The 22,880-nt window shown below is 39.5% G+C and overlaps 1 protein-coding gene across 1 annotated transcript in view; it reads right to left on the reverse strand.

The window, feature by feature from the left end:
• Positions 1 to 5,238: 5,238 nt before the first annotated feature.
• FGD6 (FYVE, RhoGEF and PH domain containing 6) overlaps positions 5,239 to 22,880 on the reverse strand; it is a gene marked incomplete at its 5' end in the record, with an annotated part of 61,022 nt that continues 43,380 nt past the window's right edge. Inside the window, 9 exons of the mRNA XM_009083846.1 lie at positions 5,239 to 5,275; positions 7,920 to 8,068; positions 10,434 to 10,562; positions 12,001 to 12,128; positions 14,101 to 14,203; positions 15,002 to 15,148; positions 15,662 to 15,764; positions 20,338 to 20,417; positions 21,511 to 21,594. Of these exons, the coding sequence (XP_009082094.1) occupies positions 5,239 to 5,275; positions 7,920 to 8,068; positions 10,434 to 10,562; positions 12,001 to 12,128; positions 14,101 to 14,203; positions 15,002 to 15,148; positions 15,662 to 15,764; positions 20,338 to 20,417; positions 21,511 to 21,594 (960 nt within the window). The remainder of the gene's footprint in view (positions 5,276 to 7,919; positions 8,069 to 10,433; positions 10,563 to 12,000; positions 12,129 to 14,100; positions 14,204 to 15,001; positions 15,149 to 15,661; positions 15,765 to 20,337; positions 20,418 to 21,510; positions 21,595 to 22,880) is intronic.

Here is a 22,880-nt window from a genome sequence, read left to right on the forward strand (position 1 = left end):
GCAAGCATTGTATTTTGCTTTTTGATCAAACGCATTCCCGGATGTCAAGTGCAAATGAACTCAGTGAAGAGTTTTTAAATCGGAGCAATTAACTTGCTAAGAATTTCCTGAAAGTGTCAAATGTTGCACTACTCTCAATTTTACAGTACTTGTCACTAGCTTGAGCTGCACGCCCACTTTCTAAATGATGGAGCTTAGTGCAGTTTGATTTAACAAATACCAAGTAATTTGCACCAAAGCTTATTTCAGCCAAGCATTCTGATATCCTCAATAGAGCAGAAATGTCACTGTAACCAGTAAAATATGCTTTGATGTTTTTCTTGGCAGCTGACCCAATTCACACTTGATCTGTATTATGAAGGCATGTCCATGTAGCTGTGTCAGCCAGGATTACAAGAGGCACATCCCTATCACAAACATGCAGAGAAGCAAAACCCTTTCTGCTGCTACTGCAAGTTCTCAAAAAAATGCTTTCCAACATATGTCAGAGAGCTACAGTATTAACCTGACAGAAAAATCTCTCCCTTACAGGTTCTGCTAAAATACTTATAGAATCTAAGAATAATTTAGGGTGGAAAATACCTCTAAGATCATAGAGTCCAGCTATTAAACCAGCCATTGCCAAGTCCACCACTAAACCAAGTCCCAAAGTGCCACATCCACATGTTTTAAATGCTTCCAGGGACGGTGTCTCCCTGGGCAGCCTGTTCCAGAGCTTGACAACTTTCTTCAGTGAAGAATTTTTCCTAATATCCAATCTAAATCTTCCTTGGCACAACATGAGGCAATTTCCTTTTGTCCTATTGCTCGTAACTTGGGAGAGGAGACCAACTTTCACCTGGTTACAATCTCCTTTCAGGTAGTTGTAGAGCCATAAGGTCTCCCCTGAGCCTCCTTTTCTCCAAGCTAAACAACCCCAGCTCCCTCGAGTGCTCCTCACCAGACTTGTGCTCCAGACCCTTCACCAGCTCCATTGCCCTTCTCTGGACATGCTCCAGCACCCCAATGTCCTTCTTGCAGTGAGGTGCCCAGAACTGGACACAGCACTCGAGGTATTGGCCCTCACCAGTGCAGAGAGCAGATGGTCAACCACTGCCCTGGTCCTGCTGGCCACACTATTGCTGATATAAACCAGGATACTACTGGCCTTCTTGGCCACTTGGGCACACTGCTGGCTCGTCTGTCAACCAGCACTCTGAGGTCCTTTTCCAGACACTCTGCCTGCCCCAAGCCTGTAGCACTGCATGGGGTTGTTGTGACCCAAGTGCAGGACCCGATGCCAACGGAAACTGTGATTCAGACATGCTTTAATGGATCCACCAGAACTGGATTTTGCAAAAGGATTTATTCATGTAACACCCTTCATTTGACCTTCACATAGATTTAACTCCCTTCATTCTTTAGAATAATGGTTTCTTAAGAGGCTTTTTTCCCCCTGGGTGTGTGTATTCACCAGGATGCTGAGAGAATAGCCCTCTCATCCTGTACCCTGTGCTTCAGAACAATCTTATCTCCACAGATAAATGTTCATGTTGTGTTAATGAAGTGCTTTCTCTGTGGTTTTAATATATTCTAGTCAGCTGTTGCTGCAGCTAGTTTCTGCTCATAGACCTGTAAATCACACTGCATTATGGCCCATAGCGAAGGAAGCCTCCTTCATTCCTGGGCTGATGAAGCTTGGAAGGGTTGCCATGCCCCAGGGCTGTGAGGTGGCTTCGGAGGTAAAACGTCACTGCTTGGGGTGAGGTTTTACCCACTGTTACAGGTGGGGCTGCTCACGGGCAATTTTTCCGATTGTCATGTTTTGTCTGCAAGCCACATTGCAGCACAGGTTGTGCACCCAGTTGTGGAAGGGCTCTATAGATAACAAACTCTATAGATAACAAAGCTTGAGAAGGCATTGGGGAGCTAGGGAAGAGGGAACAGAAAGTGAAGCATTAGACAGCAAGAAGACAGCTAAGCAAAGTCAGGAGAGCAGGAAGGTGAAAATTTTTGTAGAAAAGACACCTGCTTTGGTAGTGAGAGTGTCACTACACACTGTTGCATAGCCAACATGTCTTGGCTAACATGAGCAAGATAATTCACCTAAAACTAATGCTTCAGGTGGTCAGATCCAGCAGCACTGTTAGCCGATGCACACAGCTACCTTTTCAGGCTGTTTTCTCTTCACAAGGGAAAAACACAGTACCAGTTTTAAAGCAAGACTGATCTGCAGGATAATGGCAACAAATCTTGCCATTTGAAAAATCAATGAATACACAAATTACATAATACATAAACCCCAAAAATATTAAAAAAAAGATGCAGACTCAACTAACATGAATTTATTTATACAAAAAATGATACATATCCACAGGAATATTTACAACTTTAAACTGTTTTCATTTACAAAATAAAGATTCTATTCTTCCATTTAGACAGTACAATTTAGGACTGCTCCAAATAAAAGCCTATTTGGATGGTAAATGCAGGGGACAGCAGTTATGGAAAACAAATGCACTGAATGTGTCTTTCCAAACATCTCTTTATGTTATGATGTAATATACATAGGCTGAGTAATCAAGTTTCCACGCACAAAAGATCTTTAGTAAAATGTGTTCCACAGTTGCTCAGTTATCCATTTGTTTTAAGTCCTTTGGGCACAAAATACAGTTGTAAGTTAAAGAGAATTCAGGATCCTAGAAACTTTAATTCATACAAGAGTAAAGATGCTAGAACTAATATTCAATGCTAATGTTTGTCTCATACTCTACTAACCAATTTTAAATTAGTTATGAACTATAGATTCTTGTAAGAGGAGGTAGCCAGGTGTCTAAAAACTTCTGGTCTTTAATGTCTAGTCAAATTGAGAAGTGAATACTTTGCTTTGAATGATAATGAATCAGAATTAGACTGCAATATGTGCACTACTGCTTTTAAGGCTCCATTCCAATCTATTTCTGTCACAGATTTTTTGATTGATCAGCTGCTTCTGGAAGAAGTCCTCTGATTTTCACAGAACACTTTAGATTTCTCACTCTACACCAAACCCTTTAGAGGTAGTCTGACGCCACACGAGGCAGAACGTGGGCACCTTATTCAGTATGTGTTGTTTTATTGCTCTGTTTTGCAGCAGGGGAAGTATCAATCCATAAACTGAAATTAAATTAGCTTGCTCCTGGTCAAATTTCTGATTCATTTGCTGCTTCTTGACTTGCCATCTTCGTTGGTTTGCAGTCCCTATGAAAGTATTAGGAAGCTCTTCCCTTTGATACTATCAGCTGGAAGAGCCACATCACATGTATGTTACACTGGTATCAGGTTTGTTTTGGATATAGTAAAAGCCATGTCAGAAATCACCCTGAAGAGACATGGTGGCTTCAGTCAGCAGTTGTGTTTGAAACTAAAGTAAAAGCCCTTTATATGCAACAAGAGAAAAGTATTCATTTATCACATTTCTATGACAATAAAAGAGAATAAAGGCTTTGATGAGACTCCCATTGAATTTCCAACACTATCTGGTCAAATCTCTAGCATTCCTGAGGGAAGTCAGATCTACAGCTTTAAATCCCTGATTCAGAAGGTACTCTACTGAAATGCTTTAAGTCAGTGAAATTACCTGTATAGTTAATATTAAGCATTAGACTTCCAAGCCTGCTACTAACTTAACAGAAGCTCTGGGAAATCAAGCTTCTTCAGAACTCTGTTAGCATCTTAGACCTGATCTTGAGGTATTTGAGGGAGTAAAAGAATTTGCATTTTCACTCTTGGCTTTTCTGTGACGAGTAATAACTATTCTGTCATCTATTTTCTTTACACTGTGAGGCCACAGAACAGCAATTACCATGGATTCAAACTGTTAATTAAAAGTGAATTGGTCTTAACTCTGTTACCACAACTAGGCTGGTTCAGAGGACTAGCAACAAGTGTTTCATACAGTAAGATTGACTACACATGCATTGCATTTGACATAAAAATGGCTTCTTTTCATGTGGTTTTCATAGTTCTAGTTCCATTTATGCTATTACAGTGTAAAATTTTTTTCAAAAGTTAAAAAGAATAAATGCACCAGAATTAGCAGTAAGTATTTCCTAATGAGGTATACTGATGATTTTCTTAGAGAAAAAAACCCCAACCCCCTAAAACTGAGCTGTGTTTTAAAGTGTCAAACAGAACAAATCATATTGTAAACAAAAGGTATTTCAAAGAATGGTATGGATTTTCAATGCCTTCTGCACTAAAAAAGCTGTGTTTTCTTGGTGTGGCAATTCCAGTTTAAATATCATATTTAAATATACAATAGATTAAAATTTTGGGTGAAGGGGTGCATATATTTGTTAGCCTTCTTTGAACAATAGTTTATACAGTGTTTCATACTGCATACAGAACTCATTTGACACAAAGTTTTGAAACAAATAAGATATTTTGTATTTTCCCTGATTATCAAAAATGTATTTTTACTCTGCTTTAAATTACTACTGGAAACATAAAATAAAAAATATCCTGCAATTGCTTGAAGATAACTCATTTAGTCTCTTTGGCATTTGTAGTACTATAAAAGCTCTAGTGCCTTATCTCTGTAATTGCAAAATCTGATTTAAAATATTTTTCCCTTTCCTGTTTTTTTTGTTTTTCATTTTTTATAATTGAACTGTGTTTTGCAATTGCTTCTGTGATACAGAATTTGTTGTACTGTTTTAAGGTACTGGTATGCAAGATTCCAACTGCCATTCAAGGACAGGAGCAGCAATATCATACAACTTGTCATAAAGGAGCTTACACAGTCAACAAAGATCCAAAATCAGTAAAATTCCTATACTGATCTGTTCTTGCTAAATTGCAAAGTGAACATCATCAACTCAAGACCTATACACAAATCATGAAGAACTGTACAATTGCAACAGATCTGCTTTTGTTTTAAAAAACAGCCATAACCTTTACGAACCTGTTGACCAACAATCTGCCATTCTGAGGACATGGGCACTTTGGAACTCAATGCAGACCTCACAAATAATTATGACCATTAAAGTAAACATTGGAATTTAATAAATAACACATTTTGTATCAACACAGAAATACATACAATTCTTTAAAAAAATATTACCTTACACTAAAAATGCAACGACTCCTAATCCTGACAAATATACAATTGTGTGTGTTGCAATGGCAGGATTCTGTTTCTTGAACAGTTGTTGTAGTCTGTTTTACCACCATCCTTAGGCATTTTCCTTTCAGCTTGCAGACACAATGCCAACACTGCTATAATACAGTGCCTTCTTGGAAAGCTTCTATCCACCTATGAGAAAATTAAACACTGTTAGGAAGTAGCTAATAGAAGAATAAATCTCACTGCTGTGACTACCTACAGATTCACACAAGAAGCAACATCAAGACTTCTATTACCAGTTGATCTGTGAGTGCAAATGCCAGAAATCTCTCCAAACATACAAAGCTTGCTGGAGACACATTAGATAATGGTACAAGGCCATACAATAGAAACCTTTTCTGTACTTCTTCCATGCTGAAGTTACAGGTATGAAGAACAGGTGAAGCTGGGAAATCAAATGCTTAAAAAATAGGATATATGCCAAGGCTCTGCCAACTTTAAGAACATGATTGCATACCTTTAAAAAACCCAATACTCCCTTCTCTTGTTTCACTGCAGACATGACCTGGGATGAATCAGGACACTACTATAACTGAGGTATCCATCTGCATAACCCATGCCCTCTGCTTTTGCAGCAGGTACAAGGGCATTAGCCTAGTGGGGTGAGGGAGGAGTCACAGGGCACTCATGGGCTGGTGGGGAGGAACACTGCATGACTGCAGAACTTCCCCATATTCACACACACACAGCATGTGGTACACATATTAACAGATACCTTGCACGTTATGTCTGTGAAAATACAAGTACATGTAAAGGTGTGTGTGTCTAAGTCCCAAACAGCTGATCCAAGGTGTCTCAGACAGGAAATTCAGAGTTAATATGCAGATACTTTTACACTCCCTATGCCTGTGGTTTCTGTTCCTACTTGATTAGGAGGGTGATGAACATTCTCTGCTTCTCAAGGATGCAAAAATTAAAGTTTCTGAAGCACTCTCATACTGCAGAGACAAATACAGTAAAAGGTGGAATAAATCTGTCTTCTGAGTGAGGGCTGAACTGTGTGTATGTAAAGTTAAGGGGACCACATAATGATCATTTTTTTCCTGAGTGCAAATCTTGCAAGAACTGAATGAGGCAAAGACTGCAATTATCTTCATCATGGAAATTCACACCTGTCTTAGCATTCACAGGGTACCTAAACATTAGTCACAGATGTTGGCTCTTCCTTGTCCTTAGCATTTAATTTTGTAACTGTGTGAATGTTCTTTGAATTCAACCTTTTGGTATGAATATATTAAGCATGTGTAAGTACTCATGCCTGTCTGCACACACAACTCAAAGATCTACCCCTTACTGTATTTTCCACTGCCATGTATACATTAAAAACAACTACAGTAGAATACAAATATAAAACAAATTCATAAACAGCTTGAGCTTTGAACACAGTACTGGACTATGAGATTTAAAACCTCATCGAAAAGTAAACATCTGGGGAAATTTGTGACTGCATTTACACAAATACATCAGATATTTCTTTGGCCCTAACAGGAAAAACACTGTTCACTGAGGCAAACCAGCTAACAGTACGTGCTTTGTTTTTCCTTTTAATGCTATCAAAGCAGTGTTTATTCTGGAGGTTCCCATAAATCTCTCCTAAGGATATTAAATACTTCGGAGAAAGCTTGAAATTCAGGATACTTAATGTTATTCAGTAAAATACACTATGTCCAATTTCAAGTTTTCCTACTCATAAGCATTGTCTGAACAGAAAAACAAAGCTATTGAATGACTTGGTGTTTTTTAGTTTTGTTTTACATAGTACAAATGAGGACACAGGGGAAGCAAGAAAATAACATCTTAATTAACAAGGAAACATTTGTGCGCATCTGCACAAAATACTCCCCAAAAATCACATAAAGACTTCCAGAATTTTTTTATCTAGAGAAATGTCATTAAGCACATTCTCAGCTGTTTGAAATTTTCAGTTGTCCTGGGTCCTTTGTTTTTCAGAATGTCCCTGTTTGCAAAAAACTGTATCTGCAGCCATTTGAATGTTTAAGTATTAGTAATGGAGTAGGTAGCACATCAAATGTGTTTATTAATGTAAAATTAATTTGGCAAAACTGCAGTGAAACCAGTCAGATAAGATAGGCATATAGGAAAGATTGCTTCCATGTAATCTTTTCATGCTCATTTCTAGTTTATGATTCATGTAACAAATGTTTTCTACTGATTAATGACCAAGTTTCTAGGTTACTTTATATAAAGCACATGCAATAAATTAATTGATAAATATGACTCCAAACTCAGACACATTAGCAGGACTTGAAATGAAATCGCTTTTGTGAATATTATTTGAATCCAGGCTTTTGGACTGCATGTATTAAGCGTGGCTAGGTGCTCATGCACGTCTGCACACATACTTGAAACTTCTGTCCTGTGCTTTGTAAGTATTTGCTTTATTTCTCACTGCCATGTAGTCATTAAAAATAACTAGGTAAAAATAAAAAGGGACATATCGGTTAATTCCTACAACACATTTCCTGGTTTTCTCCAAAGGTAACATTCAATTTTCACTTGAACAGACTAGGGATAGAGGAATGGGCTAGGAAAAAGAAAGATTTCCTATTTTAGCTTTGACTCACCCATTCTCCCACATTCATTCTTTTGCAGAGTCCTAATGAAACCAGAACCTTGTATTTAAGTAACTTAAAACTTTCATTTCCCTATGACACAATATGCATCTTTTGTACAGATGCTTAATGTCTGTATATATTAACATTCACGACTTCCTAGAAATATGCAACAGAAATGAATTCAAATAATTTCTTACTTTTGAGCTGAATGGGGATCATCTGCTTTGAATATGTAAAATAAAGTGTTTTTGTGCAGTAAATGGAACACTCTAGACTCTGAGTTTTCATCTTTTACTTCACTGACTGTGAATCCAAGTAAAGGCTGGCTCTCTAATGCTGCCACATCCTATTTCACAGGGGAAAAAAGCAAACAAGACAAAATTAGAGCTTGTAAGACACACTAAGGAATGCATTTAGACTTTATTCATGCACCATATCATTGCAACAGATTATACAACAAACAAGTTGTTACAAATAGACATGCACAAAATGCCACTTTTTATACTCTCCATGCATGAATCAGGGGACAGGAAATAACAAAACCCCATAGACTTCAATGCTGCTGATCCTCTTTTCATTTCCCTGATAACATCTACCTTGTCTTTCACTGCTGAGTCTCATCATTCTGCTTGGTAAGGACTTCTTGCACCAAAAGACCAACAACCACCTGGCAGCAGACCAAAGGTCCATCTAGCCCAGTTCTCTCAACAGCCTTAAAAGTGCTGTGGGATGCTATTAATTGCACTGAGTCTGCTAAAAGGAGGTGCTGTAGGTCTAACCTGTGTTCTCAAGCACTGGAGTCAAGCTCCAAATACTGTGAATGGCTAAATTTATTTGCTTTCTGTTGCTGGAAATTAACAGGAGAGAGGAAAAAAATGTTGCTGAGTGTTCACAAATGGTTGGCTAGCAAAGAGTAACAAGAGAAGCTTTACCTTTTTACTTTCTCTTTATTTAATTACAAAACTTGGCTAAAATGCAATCTTTCCCCTTCCTCATTCATCTCAGTTATACCCTTGGTTTTTTTTTAAATACTCTTGTGTTTTGATTAATGAATACAATACACAGTATTTTTGCAAGGGGAAAAAAAAGTATTTTCAACGTGTGCAAGTTCCAAAACAGTGTTTTAGAACTAGGCAAGGTCCTGCAGTGCTTCTGGATAGAAATAAAAAGCCAGTTAAAAACACACTGACACATCAGATGAAGACTTTGGTAATTGTCTCTACAATAAAACAAGGAAGTCCTGTGAAAGCAGCATTTCTTGATACTGGAAAACAGTGAAGTAAGGCTGAGCAATCTGTTTTGCTGTCTCAGGTCTGTGTACCACTAATAAGTGGTCTTTTTACCACTGATCTTTAGATCACTTGGAACTCATGTAAGTAGCTGAAGTGAGGTTTCCTGACTAAGGCAACACTGGACCTTCCCTTCAGACTGTCTAAACAATGTCTCCTGCAATGGCTCATCAAGATTAAAAATAAGGACAGACATTCCCTGGTTTAAAGAAAATAGGAAAGAGTTAATTTTGTGATTGTGAGCTGCAAACTGAAGCTACGCTGTAAGGTTGGTATCTCAGAGGAAGCCAAGCAAAAGAAAATTTAAGGTGACATACTAATATATCTTTCTTTAACTGTCCTGAAGTCTCTTTTGCAACTGCCAGAAGAGACACAATGCTCTGAAATAATTTTCTAATCGATGCAAAAGTAATTGTTTTCTACATAATTGTTTCAGCTATTCTTAGAGCTTAGATATTTGGGGTGGTGTTTTTTTTAGTATTGCCAATGCTGCAGTGGAAATAACATCACAGGTTTTGGACATAATTCAGAAGTTCTAAAATAAAGGTTGGCAGGAAAACCCAAGAACAGATCTGAGCACAGACCAGGAAATAACTAGGGTGGGAGTGGCATGGGAGTGAAGAAGGGAAATTCTTTTACATGGCCCGGATAGGCTGGGCCTTTCATTTTGAAAGAAAGTGAGGGGTAGCAACACCTTTAAACAAATGCTTTTGATATTTTGCTCTTCAAAGCCACTAGCAACTATAACATCTAATACAACAAAGCAAAACCCAAGATCTTCTGCTACTACAGTACATCCATCTATGTTGCAAAGCATTCCAAGATGTAATAAAACTACATTCTCAGATGTGCAGTGCTTATATATGCATTAGACAGAGATTATTCCACACTGCAATAGGACTACACATTCTAAATAAAATAAAAGAAAATTCCATTAGATAAGACGCATTTCTTTTTTTCTTCTGTAATACTGCAGATCAAATAACAATTCCAGGCTAAAGGCAACAGTTTGAGGAGAAGAGATTTAGTTTGCTCATTTTCCAAGCATTCAAAATACCTTATGGAACTGCAGAAGATGATATTTCAAGATGCTTTTATAATGTTGGCTTTACCACTAGTCTGTTTGTGATGCATCCAAACAGACCCCCCACCCCATGTATGCAACTGACTCAGAACATACCTACAACTGAGCAATGGTGTGCAATGCAGAGGTACTCAAAACTAGGTCTGGAATCAGAAACAGCATAGCTGTATCAGCATATTAGGGTACCAAGCTCCCTGGCCTTTTCAAAATACTGCATCACAATCAGATCAAATACTGTAAGGTGATCTAATTTTATAGCTTGTTTCTAGATCATAAAAATAAACAGCTTTGCTACAAAGAGTATTATCATTGGATATTTCTAATGTGTAGTTTCTTACCTCACTAGCAGCATATGTGTATAGCACCTTATTTTTTATAACAAACCATAGGTGTTTCCATGGTTTCTTACTGCCCTTAGATCTGTGTAGGTAGCCACTCATTGTAGAGTCTTCTGTATTTGCTGAAACCTGAAGAGGAAAACCAAAACCAATCAACAAACCCAAAGAGTACAAGTTTTCACAGTACAACAGATTTCTAGAGCCCTGCCTGTCAAAGACTCAAATTCTTACCTGATCTCAGGTTAATGTTGCTAACTAACTCAGATAGCTGAAAGAAAAAATGTTTTGTGTGCTCCCGGTCTATCTGCTCTGGAAGCAAGATTTCCACAGTCACTAAGGTTTGGAACTTAAATTGGATGCAAGAGGACAAGAGAGGGCTGAAATACCGAGGACCACACACAGCTGGGGAATACACATTCCTATATAAGAAGACTCATGGAATCATAGAGTAGTTTGGGTTGGAAGTGACCTTAAAAATCATCTATTCCCAACCCCTCTGCAGTGGGCAGGGACACCTTCCACTAGACCAGGTAGCTCAAAGCCTCATCCAACCTGGCCTTGAACACTTCCAGGGATGGGGCATACACAACCTCTCTACTAGACAACCTGTTCCAGTGCTTCACTACCCTTATAGTAAAGAATTTCTTCCTAATATCTAATCTAAAACTAGCCTACTTCAGTTTAAGAAGGGTCCCCCTTGTCCTATCACTAGATGCCCTTGTGAAAAATCCCTCTCCAGCTCTCTTGTACATCCCCTTTAGGCTTTGGAAGGCTGCTCTAATGTCTCCCCGGAACCTTCTGTTCTCCAGTCTGAACAGCCCCAACTCTCAGCTTGTGTTATTAGGAGTAGTGTTAAGAGCCTTGTGATCAACTTTGTGACTTTCTTCTGAACTCATTCCAACATGTCCACATCTTTCTTGTGTTGGGAGCCCCAGGGCAGGATGCAGTACTCCAGGTGGGGGTCTCATGAGAGAAGAGAATCACTTCACTTGACCATGCTGGTCATGCTGCTTTTGATGCAGCAGCTTGTGTTATTAGGAGTAGTGTTAAGAGCCTTGTGATCAACTTTGTGACTTTCTTCTGAACTCATTCCAACATGTCCACATCTTTCTTGTGTTGGGAGCCCCAGGGCAGGATGCAGTACTCCAGGTGGGGGTCTCATGAGAGAAGAGAATCACTTCACTTGACCATGCTGGTCATGCTGCTTTTGATGCAGCTCAGGATACACTTGGCTTTTTGGGCTGCAAGCAAGCATTGCTGAGTTACGTTGAGCTTTTCATCCACAAAGACCCCAGGTCTTTCTCCTTTGGGGCTAGTCTCAATCCATTCTCCACCCAGCCCGTGTTTGTGCTTGGGATTGTCCTGACCCAGGTGTAGGACCTTGCACTTGGCCTTGTTGAACTTCATGAGGTTCATACAAGCCCACCTCTCAAGACTGTCGAGGTCCCTCTGGATGGCATCCCTTCCCTCCAGTGTGTCGACTGCCCCACACTGCTCGGTGTTGACGGCGAAACTTGTTGAGAAAAACCACTTCTGCCTCTTCCCAAGATCTCCAATAGGTACTTACTTCTTTGAGGGCTGCAGGAATTTTTTTCTGCTTTCTTCCAGAAGGAATGCTATGTAATACTGTAGACAAGGCACTTGATGGAGATTTATGGTTGACTGGGGATCCGCTCTTAGGAGTGCACTGGTTATCTAAAATGCACAGGATGAATATTTTGGTTTCATGTCACAGATGCCTAAACACAGGCAGTGATTCTTGGACTTTTCTTCTTAAAAACACCTGACATTTCTGTTCAGATTACAGTGTTTCAATAGTAACACCTAATCACATTAAATTAGCATTGAATTAACTTTTCAGTATTATTATCAACACCATGAGTTAGAATTCCTGAAATCACAGTCAGACTAAAATAACCACAAGAAATTTAAAACTAAACAGATTGGTCTTGTTTGTTTTCAAAGTCTGTTTTCTTGATGTTGAAATATCTTTGCCCATAAACAGGGTGAAAATTAAGTCTTAAAAGTCACACCAAATTTTTACAGCTGTCCTTAGCTCAGCCTGTATTTTACCTCTCCTGTCTTTCAATTGTCTACATCTGTTAACTTCTCAGTTTTTATCAATATCGATGCTGTAAGGCTCCTCTTCCAGCATCATGCCATCACACACACACACACACAGACACACACACACACACTTCTGGACATTCCCATGTCCAGAGCATGTGCTGTCTTTCTCCACTGCCACAGGCAGTTCCTTCATCTCTCTTGGAAGACTTCTGCAACACTTCACTCCTTTGAAACTCCTTTTGCTAGCAATACCCACGGCTACTTTACAGGCCAGCCTGGAAAGCATACTACTTCTGGAGTTGTCCCTGAACTTGGTGAGGCTCTGCAATGAAGAGCAGGGCAGGAGAGCACTGGGATTGCCAGCTGTACCGCACCTGCTCTGTAGCCCTTTTCCCAGCTAAAGGCACCTGCATTGCCTGCAGCAGAGCAACCTCTAGTGCCCAGCGCATAGACCTGCAGCTGGGCCAGACAATCGTCTTCCCCATCGCCGCAGGCTCAAGGGTTGTCGATGCTGCTTTCCGTATCCCCATGAGAAACATCACTCCCAGCATGCCTGAATCCATAGCTTTATTATTTCACCGAGGCATCACAGATTTCCTGATACCCTAGAGAGCTTGTGTTGAACTGGTGCCTCTGCTGGAGGGAAGGACAGCAAACTCAGTCTCTGCTTACACCTCATTTGTGTATCTTATACTAGAGTATTTGGATGTAATTCAGAGCAAGTCTTGTGAGATGGGACTGGATTCCCATCTCACTGGGAGGTGCCTCCATTGATTTTACATTTGTTTCTGCATAATGATATGAAAATCCCTTGAAGAGATATATTTGAATTTTCTCAGGATGAGGACACTGATCCTGGACCTCCTCTCTAAGCATATATTATTACCATCAGACTATCTAACTCTTGCTTTCCATCAGGCTATCTAACTTATCTATTCTTTCTACCAGGCACCATGTTCCCTGAAAGTGTTTCAATGAAAACTGTTCTAGCTGTGGTGTTTTATGTTGAAATCATGTTGCCAGTGTTCAGTAGGCAACAGTTAAAAGTTTGCCCTTAGAACTGAAGAACAGATACTCCAAATTCTTAAATTCCAGATGAACTGAGGTTTGAGGCTGAAGAGACACTGCATCAGTAAGATAAAGGCCTATGTCTTTACAGAGCTCCAAACTTCAGCTAACTCAGCAGCTTAGCTGGCAAAAATGAAGTTTAAAGGCATACAAGTTACAGAAGGTAGAAATACATATGAACCCACTGGGAGGTCATGATAAGCTTCAAGGACTTCAATGTACCCTTGCACCCGTGATTGAAATTCAAAGCAATTTAGCACTAGTTATCTCACAAGGAAAGCAGCATAAGCTACAGGTAATTACCACAGGGTAAATGCACATGTTTCTGGAACGAAGAGCCAATGTATTGCAAATTCACTTCCTAGCTTGCTCCACAGAAACTTGCTTGGCATTTTACAATCTCAGACACCTATTGCTTTTCAGGCACAAGCAGAATTAGGCACTTGAACCCAGCAGTAAAGATGAGACACAAACATACCATGTTAATAAGGGCCACAAAAATAAGACAGTTTGTGACGATTTTCTTTACCGTGTTTTTGTAGCTCCCTGAAGCAATGATCACATACTCTTGCTGGCTGGTTTTTCATATAGTCTAAGCCATGTTTGTTTGATGAACAAGCTTGACAGACAATCTGGAAACAGATAAAAGCATCATTGTACATGATTTGCACTTGTAAATCACCAAATACTCAAAAGATATCCACTTCAGCACTGATAAGCCCATTACAGAACCTGAAATAGGCACCATTTTACAGTGAAAATGGTTTAAGATCTTAACTTTTTCCTATTGCTTTATGTTCAACATGCTGCTTTTTCCTCCTCTAAATGATAAAAATATTAAAAGATCACTGCATTACACAAGCCAACACTGACAATCCATGAAAAACAAAATAAGCCTACTGCATGACTGAACTGTTTAAATAATAAATTTTAAAAAAAGAAATTTCTCCACAACACAGATGCCTCAAGTGCATTGAATTCTAATTCTGTACTCTCACTTGATTAAAACAAGAAAAATAAAGGTTTCTTAGATATACCTTTCATAAGTGAAAAATATGAAGCAAGCTTGGTACTAACTTCAAACCAAAAATCGTTATTTATCTTACGGAAATCAGTGAGGAACATTTTTCTTCATTTCAGCTCACATGCATTTGTATTATGCCATTGCAACAGTAACCATAAATAGCACTCCAGAATGCAAAATAAAACATGTGCAAGAGGTTGAACGTTGAACACTGGTCTGTCATAACACGTGCTTAAAAAAAACCAACCCCAAACCACCAATCCTAACACATTTCTAATCCACACAATTGTGTCATTGTACAGTGTTCACTTGAAAGAGCTGCTGTGGTGTGATCAGGCTCCACCTGTACTTGTCACACAAGGAATCTGAATGACTAACAGAAAAGGTAATCACAGAATCAGCCAACCTTCCCACAGGCCCTGCAGTGATGCCTTCTCCATGTCAACGTGAATTCACTTGTACAGATCATACACATAGTGGCTCTAGTATCAGGGATCCAGATCGGAGCCTTTGATCCCAGTGGACTGTCTTCCTCCTGTTTGTCTGGATCTGCCTGAGAGAACACAGGTAGATTATCATTACATTCAGTGATGAGAAATAAGGTTAGTATTTATCAGTGATTATAAGATAACACTAATCATGCTGAAAAATCTCTGATAAATCATCATGGTCTTAAACGTTATCTACTCTTCCATCAGTGACTGTTACAACGCAAGCCTGATGACAGAACTGAATTTAATTAGTTCACAAAGGCTGTGTGACTTTCAAGCTTTACCAGCCAACTTATATCAATAGCTGCTACACTTGAAAATCTTTTCATTTCATCATCCTGTTTGCAAGACTACAGAGAGAACTGAGAGAGCTGGTTTGGGCTTTTTGGAGAAAATAATTAAAATTCATGAAGTAGGTAGCATTATGAAATATCATTCTGTTCTATCATCTGTTCACTTATCATTTACCACCCTGTTTCATTATTCATCATGGAATGCTTCTTGTTTCTCTAAACACCTGTAAGGAAACTTTGTATTCAAAAAGGGAATGAACCAACAACAGTGGTGTGATATACCTCTTCAAGACTTTTGCTAGGATTAAATGTGATTCTCTTTTTTGTATATTCTTCAATTGACTTGGAGATAGCTTCTAACCACTCATCTCTTTCTGTAGCAGAACTGTTGGAATAAAAAAAAAAACCACCACAAAAATGATTTATTATTGTTAACATTTAAAACTAAGACACAAGTGTGGATTAGAATTCCATTAGCTTTATTACACATTGACGTAACTCTTGCAATTTCAGTTTTGCAGATCACCTCCAGTTTCTACTTCCTAGTTATTTGTGTTGATTAATACTAAAAAGGATTTCTGTGTCTGTTCTTATAATGTGGATTCTCTCCCTTTCCTCCTTCCAAAATACCCTGTGATTGTTTTCAAGGCTTCCCTGTCATTGCCTCCCCCTTCTCCGTGGACCCTTGAATACCCTGAGTAATACTGGTATAAATGGTGCTCCCAGAACAAAGGCACAGGCCTTCCCTCTTGAATGGAACCTGAAATTTCAACAAGCCTTTTTTCTCCCCACTTCCTTTTGTCTCAGAGTGCAGTTTGTCATACCCAACCCTGTGAAATCCCAAGCTTCTGTCAAAAAAAACCCCACACTGACTCTTCCCCTGCCTTGTGTTCCTGTTTGCACCTACCCGGTCATGCTACTTTCAAATAATTATTTTTCTTCAAAATTTCTCCATTGGATGAGTTAACTCAAAGAGATAAACAGATGAGCTTACTCTATCTCTTTATCCCACACCTGGTGGATCACTAATCAAGTGCAAGGAAAGCATTAGGCTGCAGTGGCATGGCTTGAGGAGCAGGGAGAACAAGGAGTGCCCAGCACAGCAGGAGCCTGTGGCTATACTGGGTTATGTACAGTGCCAAAGCCCTTCCTCTGGCCATGGACACACCACCACTTTCATAAATCCATGCTGCTCCTGCTGCAAAGAGCAGCCTACTATACTTTCTCTTAGCCACTAAGTCTGAGTTTCACCCTTGTGCCCAAACACACACAGTTTTGCAGTGGCCTGGACTGGGAAACAAATCCACATTAAAGCCAACCATGGACCTGCCCTTCCTCTGGATCAGTTGACTGACTGTGTTCATCACACAGCTGAACAATTACTTTTTTGCTTCCCCACTTCCTAATTGGTATCAAATAAATTAATTTGTTTAAGCCAAGAAATTATACATAAATATATAGAAAAGAAAGTTAGGGAAGAAGAAAGCAGTGATTTATACAAATGAGGTGTTCAGTGGTTTGAAGGTGAATTTGGAAGCTTTTATCATCTTTGAACCTTCAAAGTGAAAACACTTTGAACTGGTGTTTTGAACTGGATGAAACTGAATAGTATACAGAATCAGAGAGGACAAGTCTGGTAAGGTAAACACACGGAAGCCTATGAGCCACAAGAGAAAAAAAAAGATTTGGCAGACACAGCAACAAAATCAGAACAAAAGGAGAGGAAATAAGATGCAGGCAAAGCAAAGTATTATTGTCTGTCCCAGTATCTCACACTCTGAGATGCATGTTCCACTCACACAGTGGAACATTTTATTCAGTTTATTTACCTTTGCATCCTCTCCAGAAAGAGCAACTGGTCTGCATTACCTAAGTAACATTCATAACTAATCAACTCCTTCAGCTTTTTCATAATCTGGTTACATTTAATTAGATACCTATAACTGTATTAAATACTTAAAGTTGGCACAGTTTTTGGAGATTAAGTACCCCCTGATCATGTGGGGTGGCTTGCACAATGAGCTACAGGCTTACACTCTAATATTTCACTAGGAAGCTTGTGCTTGGGTAGGTTTGCCAGTGTCAGCCTTTAGGATTGCTTACAATCCTTCAGAACTCAAGAGCAAAGGTGGTGCCACTGGCAACTGAACTGATGTAATGGTTTGCTGCAGCAAAATAGGCAGTGTTTCATCTGCTGCCACTGCCAGACCCTGCTGAGCCAGAGCACTTCCCTTGCTGCAGGTCCAGTATATGCTGAATCCTTCCAAGACTGACTTTGTTTACTAAAATTGCAGGGGTTTCTTAGGGGTTTTAAACATTATTTTTATTTCTTTATTTAAGATTTAGCATAACAGTAGAAAACTTTAAATGGACTGCAGAGAGCCACAGCAACTGTTACTACTGACAAATGTGTGTGCTAGGGGCACACGCTGAGCTGCTCAGCAGCTGAGTGACCCTAGGGCGGCTCACAGAGCTATATCCCTCTCGTTTCCAGGATCAGAGCCTTAGGGGACCTCCCCCAGCTGAGCTAGTCTTGCCTGAGCTATCCTTACATTAGTGGAAGCAATGCAGCTCTGTCTGCCTGGGGTAGCTCTTTGCTGGCCTCAGACCATGCCTGCCTGGCACGGCTGTTGTTTTCAGGACCAAAGACTTCTGTACAGCGCTGCATCGTGCAGATGCGCTCGCTTGTTTCTCTGATGAAGAGATTTCTAGTACAATAGTGCATTGTACCGTATAAAACAATTCACATTCCTACAGATATCCCAGGAAAACTGAAACCTCAACACAGACTAGATAAAGCAGAATACTAATGCAGTCAGTAAAACTAAACCTGAAGCGACAAAGACTCTTGCCTAGGCATTAATCTATACTTCTGTTATTAAGTGACCTACTTCTTAGGACTAGCAATTTTTCACCAGCTTAATTGCTCCTTTCCCTGCCTCCACTCCCAAGATCATTTCAGAATCTCTTCTTTGGTGTGCACTCCACGTAATGCTTATTATTTGGAAAAAAAACCCACAGAAGTGAAATTTGTCTCCTGTGTCTTTAAGACAGTTTTGCAATTAAGATTTTTACCACATGGGAGCCAAGAAGCTGCTAGAATGAGGCATCATTCAAAGGAACACTTAGCCTGTATTGACAAGACACAGAGTCTCTTCACAGTCAGGATATTTAGCAATAGGATCAACATAATCAATTGGGAAAAAAATATATGCAAGCACCTGTTGCTGGTAGTTTTTCACATGTTTCCCTCCTACACCACAACAGGCCCAGTTCTGCTTACAGACAGAAAACAGTCTGAAAACTGTCATTTACACCTAGGGCCCTCAGCACGTCCTTTATGCCAAGCAAATGTAACCTCTCTCTGTCACTGTTGTGTAACTTAGGGGCTTGTGCACATACACAGCTTCCAGCAAGTACAAAAATAACAGAGCTGAATGCTCTCCAAAGATGCCACATCAACAACACTTAAAAAAGAGAAAGCAAACTGGAGCAGCCTTAGCTGGTAATATGAGGTTAATTCCAGCAATTTCAAGGTCAAAACAAAAGCATGTCACAAACTCTGCTGAATTTGATGAGAATGTTATATATGGAAGGTTTCCCCTATAGACCAGCACATATTTCACAGGAGTAGCTTTTAATCTACCACCTAATCATTTCCTCAAAAAGACAAGTCTGTCTTGTTTTGTGGAAAACAGGCAGCTTGTATTTTAAGACGATAATATTTTCAGAAGTTCCAATGATTTTTTTGCAATTTTTAAAAACAACATAATTACAAGTGAAATGCTGTCTCAAGTTAAACAGAGATAAATACACATTGCCTACTGCCATCCCATAAATGTCTTCATGTCTCTGTGTGACACCCAGCAACAGAAATACACATTGCCTACTGCCATCCCATAAATGTCTTCATGTCTCTGTGTGACACCCAGTCACCAAGGTACCTAAGCAGCACAGACCTGCTCATGTCACACTGGAACAGAATCATACCCTAAACTGTGAAATGCATATTTTTTTATTTTTCCTCAGTGTGCAGAAGAACCATAAGAAGCATTTACATTTGTTGAAGCCATACAAATTTACTCATTTCAAGTGTGTTGTTATAAATAACTACTACTCAGACAATTGAGCTACTTCCTTTGGCTACTTTGACAGTGTTAACCTTGGTCTATCCCACAGCTACAGATGCTGCTGTCTTTGTGCAGACATTCTCATGTCAGTATTTACAAGGTCACACAAAAAGCAGCATCTGCCCTTGCTCAGCTTTGCTAAACAAGAGAGAACGCATGTCTTTCTTGATTGGTATCAGCACTGTCACAGATGTCAGAATATATAAAACTTCAACTGAAGCACAGCAAAAAATCCCATCCACAAAATCAGGCTTTGCTAAGGGCATCTCAGTGAGAGCAACCAAGAGCTGCTCTGGTTGAGTGGCCATATATCCTTTTGCTGAGAGAATCTGGTGTTCTGGTAAAGACAAGCACCATTCCAGTAACTGCTGCCATTTCCATAATTCCAGGTTCACAAGATCCATTTCTTGTTTCAATTGCACTGTTATTTTAGCTAAAAGACCAGGATGACTTCTTCCAATATATATGTTACCAATAATGATATCCACATTTATTATCCTGTCCTGTTAAATCAGTGACAAGGCACATCAGTAACTTTGGAAGAACAAAAAAATACTGAACAGCAAAGCCTAAAATTAATTGAATTGAAACTCTTTCAAGGAATGGCAGTGTGAGGATAATACTTCAATTTACTTGAAGTGTCTGAAGGTGTAAGCTGAAAAGGAGGAACTAAGCAAAGGGTTTTTTCACTCTGATAAACTGATTCTGTCTGTTCTCTAGCCAAGGGTAACTTTTAATTACATTAATTGCAAAACAAGCTATAAAAAGCTTGTGTGGCCTGTTTGAAATAACATAGGTTTAAAATCATTATTCATTTGTAAGACTTACCTTGCTGAAAGAATGAAGGATCTCTCTACACTTTCAATGTTCAGTTCATTCTGATAAGCTTCTTGTGTTGGCTTTTTAACCTGCATCCAAGAGAGAAAACTTGACATTCAAATAGAAATGGCACTTTTGTTATTGCTTTAGTCTTACTTACTGCAAAATCCCTTATATTTTTATTGCAGAAGGGGTGCATTGGAGAGAAAATACTCAAGGAGATCATAAACCAGTCCAGAAGGTTACTACACAACCATTACATGGAGCCCATCCTTTTATTTCACTGTGGCCCCATACAAACACTGGAGACATACAGGGGAATGAAGCTCAAGAGCTGTCAGACACCTTCCAACGTGTTTCAACTTGCCCATGGCATGTTGCCCTCTAAACGCCTCCTGCAGCTGGGCAAAAAAAGGCACTGCTGCTGCTGCAGGACAAGAGTGGGCAAGGGCTGCATCACCCCGTTGATCTTCTGAGCTACTTACCAAGTTTCAGGCATAAGGAGGTTTAAAAATCAAGAGTGGTTCTGAGCCACTACAAGGCATCTGCTGGCATAAGAGGTTTAGCAGCTCTTCCTGCACCACAGCTGGACTCAATGCTTTTTTCTGACAGGATCAGATATAATGATTCCCAAGGCAATAGTCTGTTGTTTCCACTAACTGTCATGTCAGAGATTGTGTCATTGTGTAGTGTGTATGTCCCTTATCGCTACCCAGAGGGGTTCAGGACTTAACTTTGAAGCTTTTCACAAGGGCTTAGAAACAAAAGCCTTATCTTCCATCACAGCTGGCAAATCTCTATCAATTGCAGAGATTTGATCCACCAGGAGCTTATCAGGCAAAGATGCCTAATCTCTGGGTGTGGGCAATAAAAGGTAGTTAAAAGGCGAGAGTGAGGCAGTCTAGACAAAATATAATACAAAAAAATCAGCAGGCAGACTATTTCAGAGTAGGACAGTACTGGATGAAATGCAGCCAAGGTGATCCTGAGGCAACAGAGGTTTTTAGGGAAACCAGTATGGCAATCCCACAGGCTATATTATGCAAGAAACATTAAGCCTATAGGATTACCCTGGAACTCAAGCATATTTCATATCTCTTGCCAACATAGCTGGGGTTTGAAAATTTGAAGGCCTGAGTTTAAACAGATTTGGAGAAGGGCTTATTTTAACAAGTGACTCACCTTCATTCCAGCCAATGACAGCATGTTGTTGAGTTTATACATCCCTGACTGAACTGGAGTAGTATACAACAGGGCATCATTGAACTGTAACACAGAAACAAAGCTTTTTAATGACTAAAGACTGTTTAGAGGCAGATAATTTCAGGTGCATTTTACTGGAAGTACAGAACTCATGCAGCACTGAGATCAACCGTCCAGAAGGGCATCCTCTACTTCCTATTATTCCACTTAGAATCCAAGAAACATTTTCATGTATGAACTTAGACAACAATAGGTATCTATTTATATCCTCCTTGTGTAAATATACATTCGGCACGTGAGTAAACTGTGCACGGATGTCAAAAAACAGGCTGTCAGGACAAAAATGTTTCTCACATACACAGCTATATTATATAACAAGCTGCTTTCAAATTATATTAGAATTAACCACTCCAACAAATAAAAATATTCCAGAAACTCAGAAATAGAAGAATTGAGATTTATGGTTATAAAGACAAACTTAATCATAACTACCACATGAACTTTACCAGTTTCAAGTGCATCTACTGTTTATTTCCTGTTCTACCAGACTAGGATTCATTCCATAGGCTTACTGAACAGTTACTAAGATTTTGTATTTATTTTCTGTGCTATTCAACACATGGATCTAAATTGTATTTACTGCACATAAACAGACACCAAAACCTGAAGAGTCTCATAAGTTTTTGCTATGAGGTTCTTTGCAAAATAACCAAATGTTTCAGGAGCCTAAGTCATCACAAGTTTTTTCAATGGAAAAAATCACTGCTCAAGTGCCTAAAGGTACAAGCACTAGCCTGCATCATTTATAGCTCAACCCCCTCTCCCCAAAACCAAACTTACCCACTGTCCCAAAAAAAAACAACCCAAAGAAAATCCGAGCTAGAGACTCTCAAATTAGCAACGTCTGATTTGTGAAGTTCAGCTTGAGGTTGCACCAGATTTTTGAGAGTATTATTGTAACTGATCCCATACATATTCCATGACTGCCTAGAGAAATATTTATGCATTCTACAGTAGCTACTAGACAGATTGCAGCCAGGACTGTGGACCAATAATGCCATAAATTACACATGACAACCATTACTTTACTGTGCAAATAGAAGAGAGAAACAAAAGGTTCAAGTGGAAACAGAAACTTCAGAGATGCACAGAAGTTTCAAAACAAAGCAGTAGCAGAGCCAGGAAGAGAACCTAGTACTTAGTTTCCATCCCAGTGGTCCACTCAGGATGCACATGGGCTCCTGGAAGGGGAAGGAGGGGCAGGCCAGGGAGGGAGAGGGGAACAGGGCACAAGGGAGAGAGGGAGAGGTGCAATAGCAGTGACAGAGTGCTATGTTTTAAAATCTGGT

Source organism: Acanthisitta chloris, unplaced genomic scaffold (genome assembly GCF_000695815.1).
Source record: "Acanthisitta chloris isolate BGI_N310 unplaced genomic scaffold, ASM69581v1 scaffold18750, whole genome shotgun sequence".
NCBI classification, from domain to species: domain Eukaryota; kingdom Metazoa; phylum Chordata; class Aves; order Passeriformes; family Acanthisittidae; genus Acanthisitta; species Acanthisitta chloris.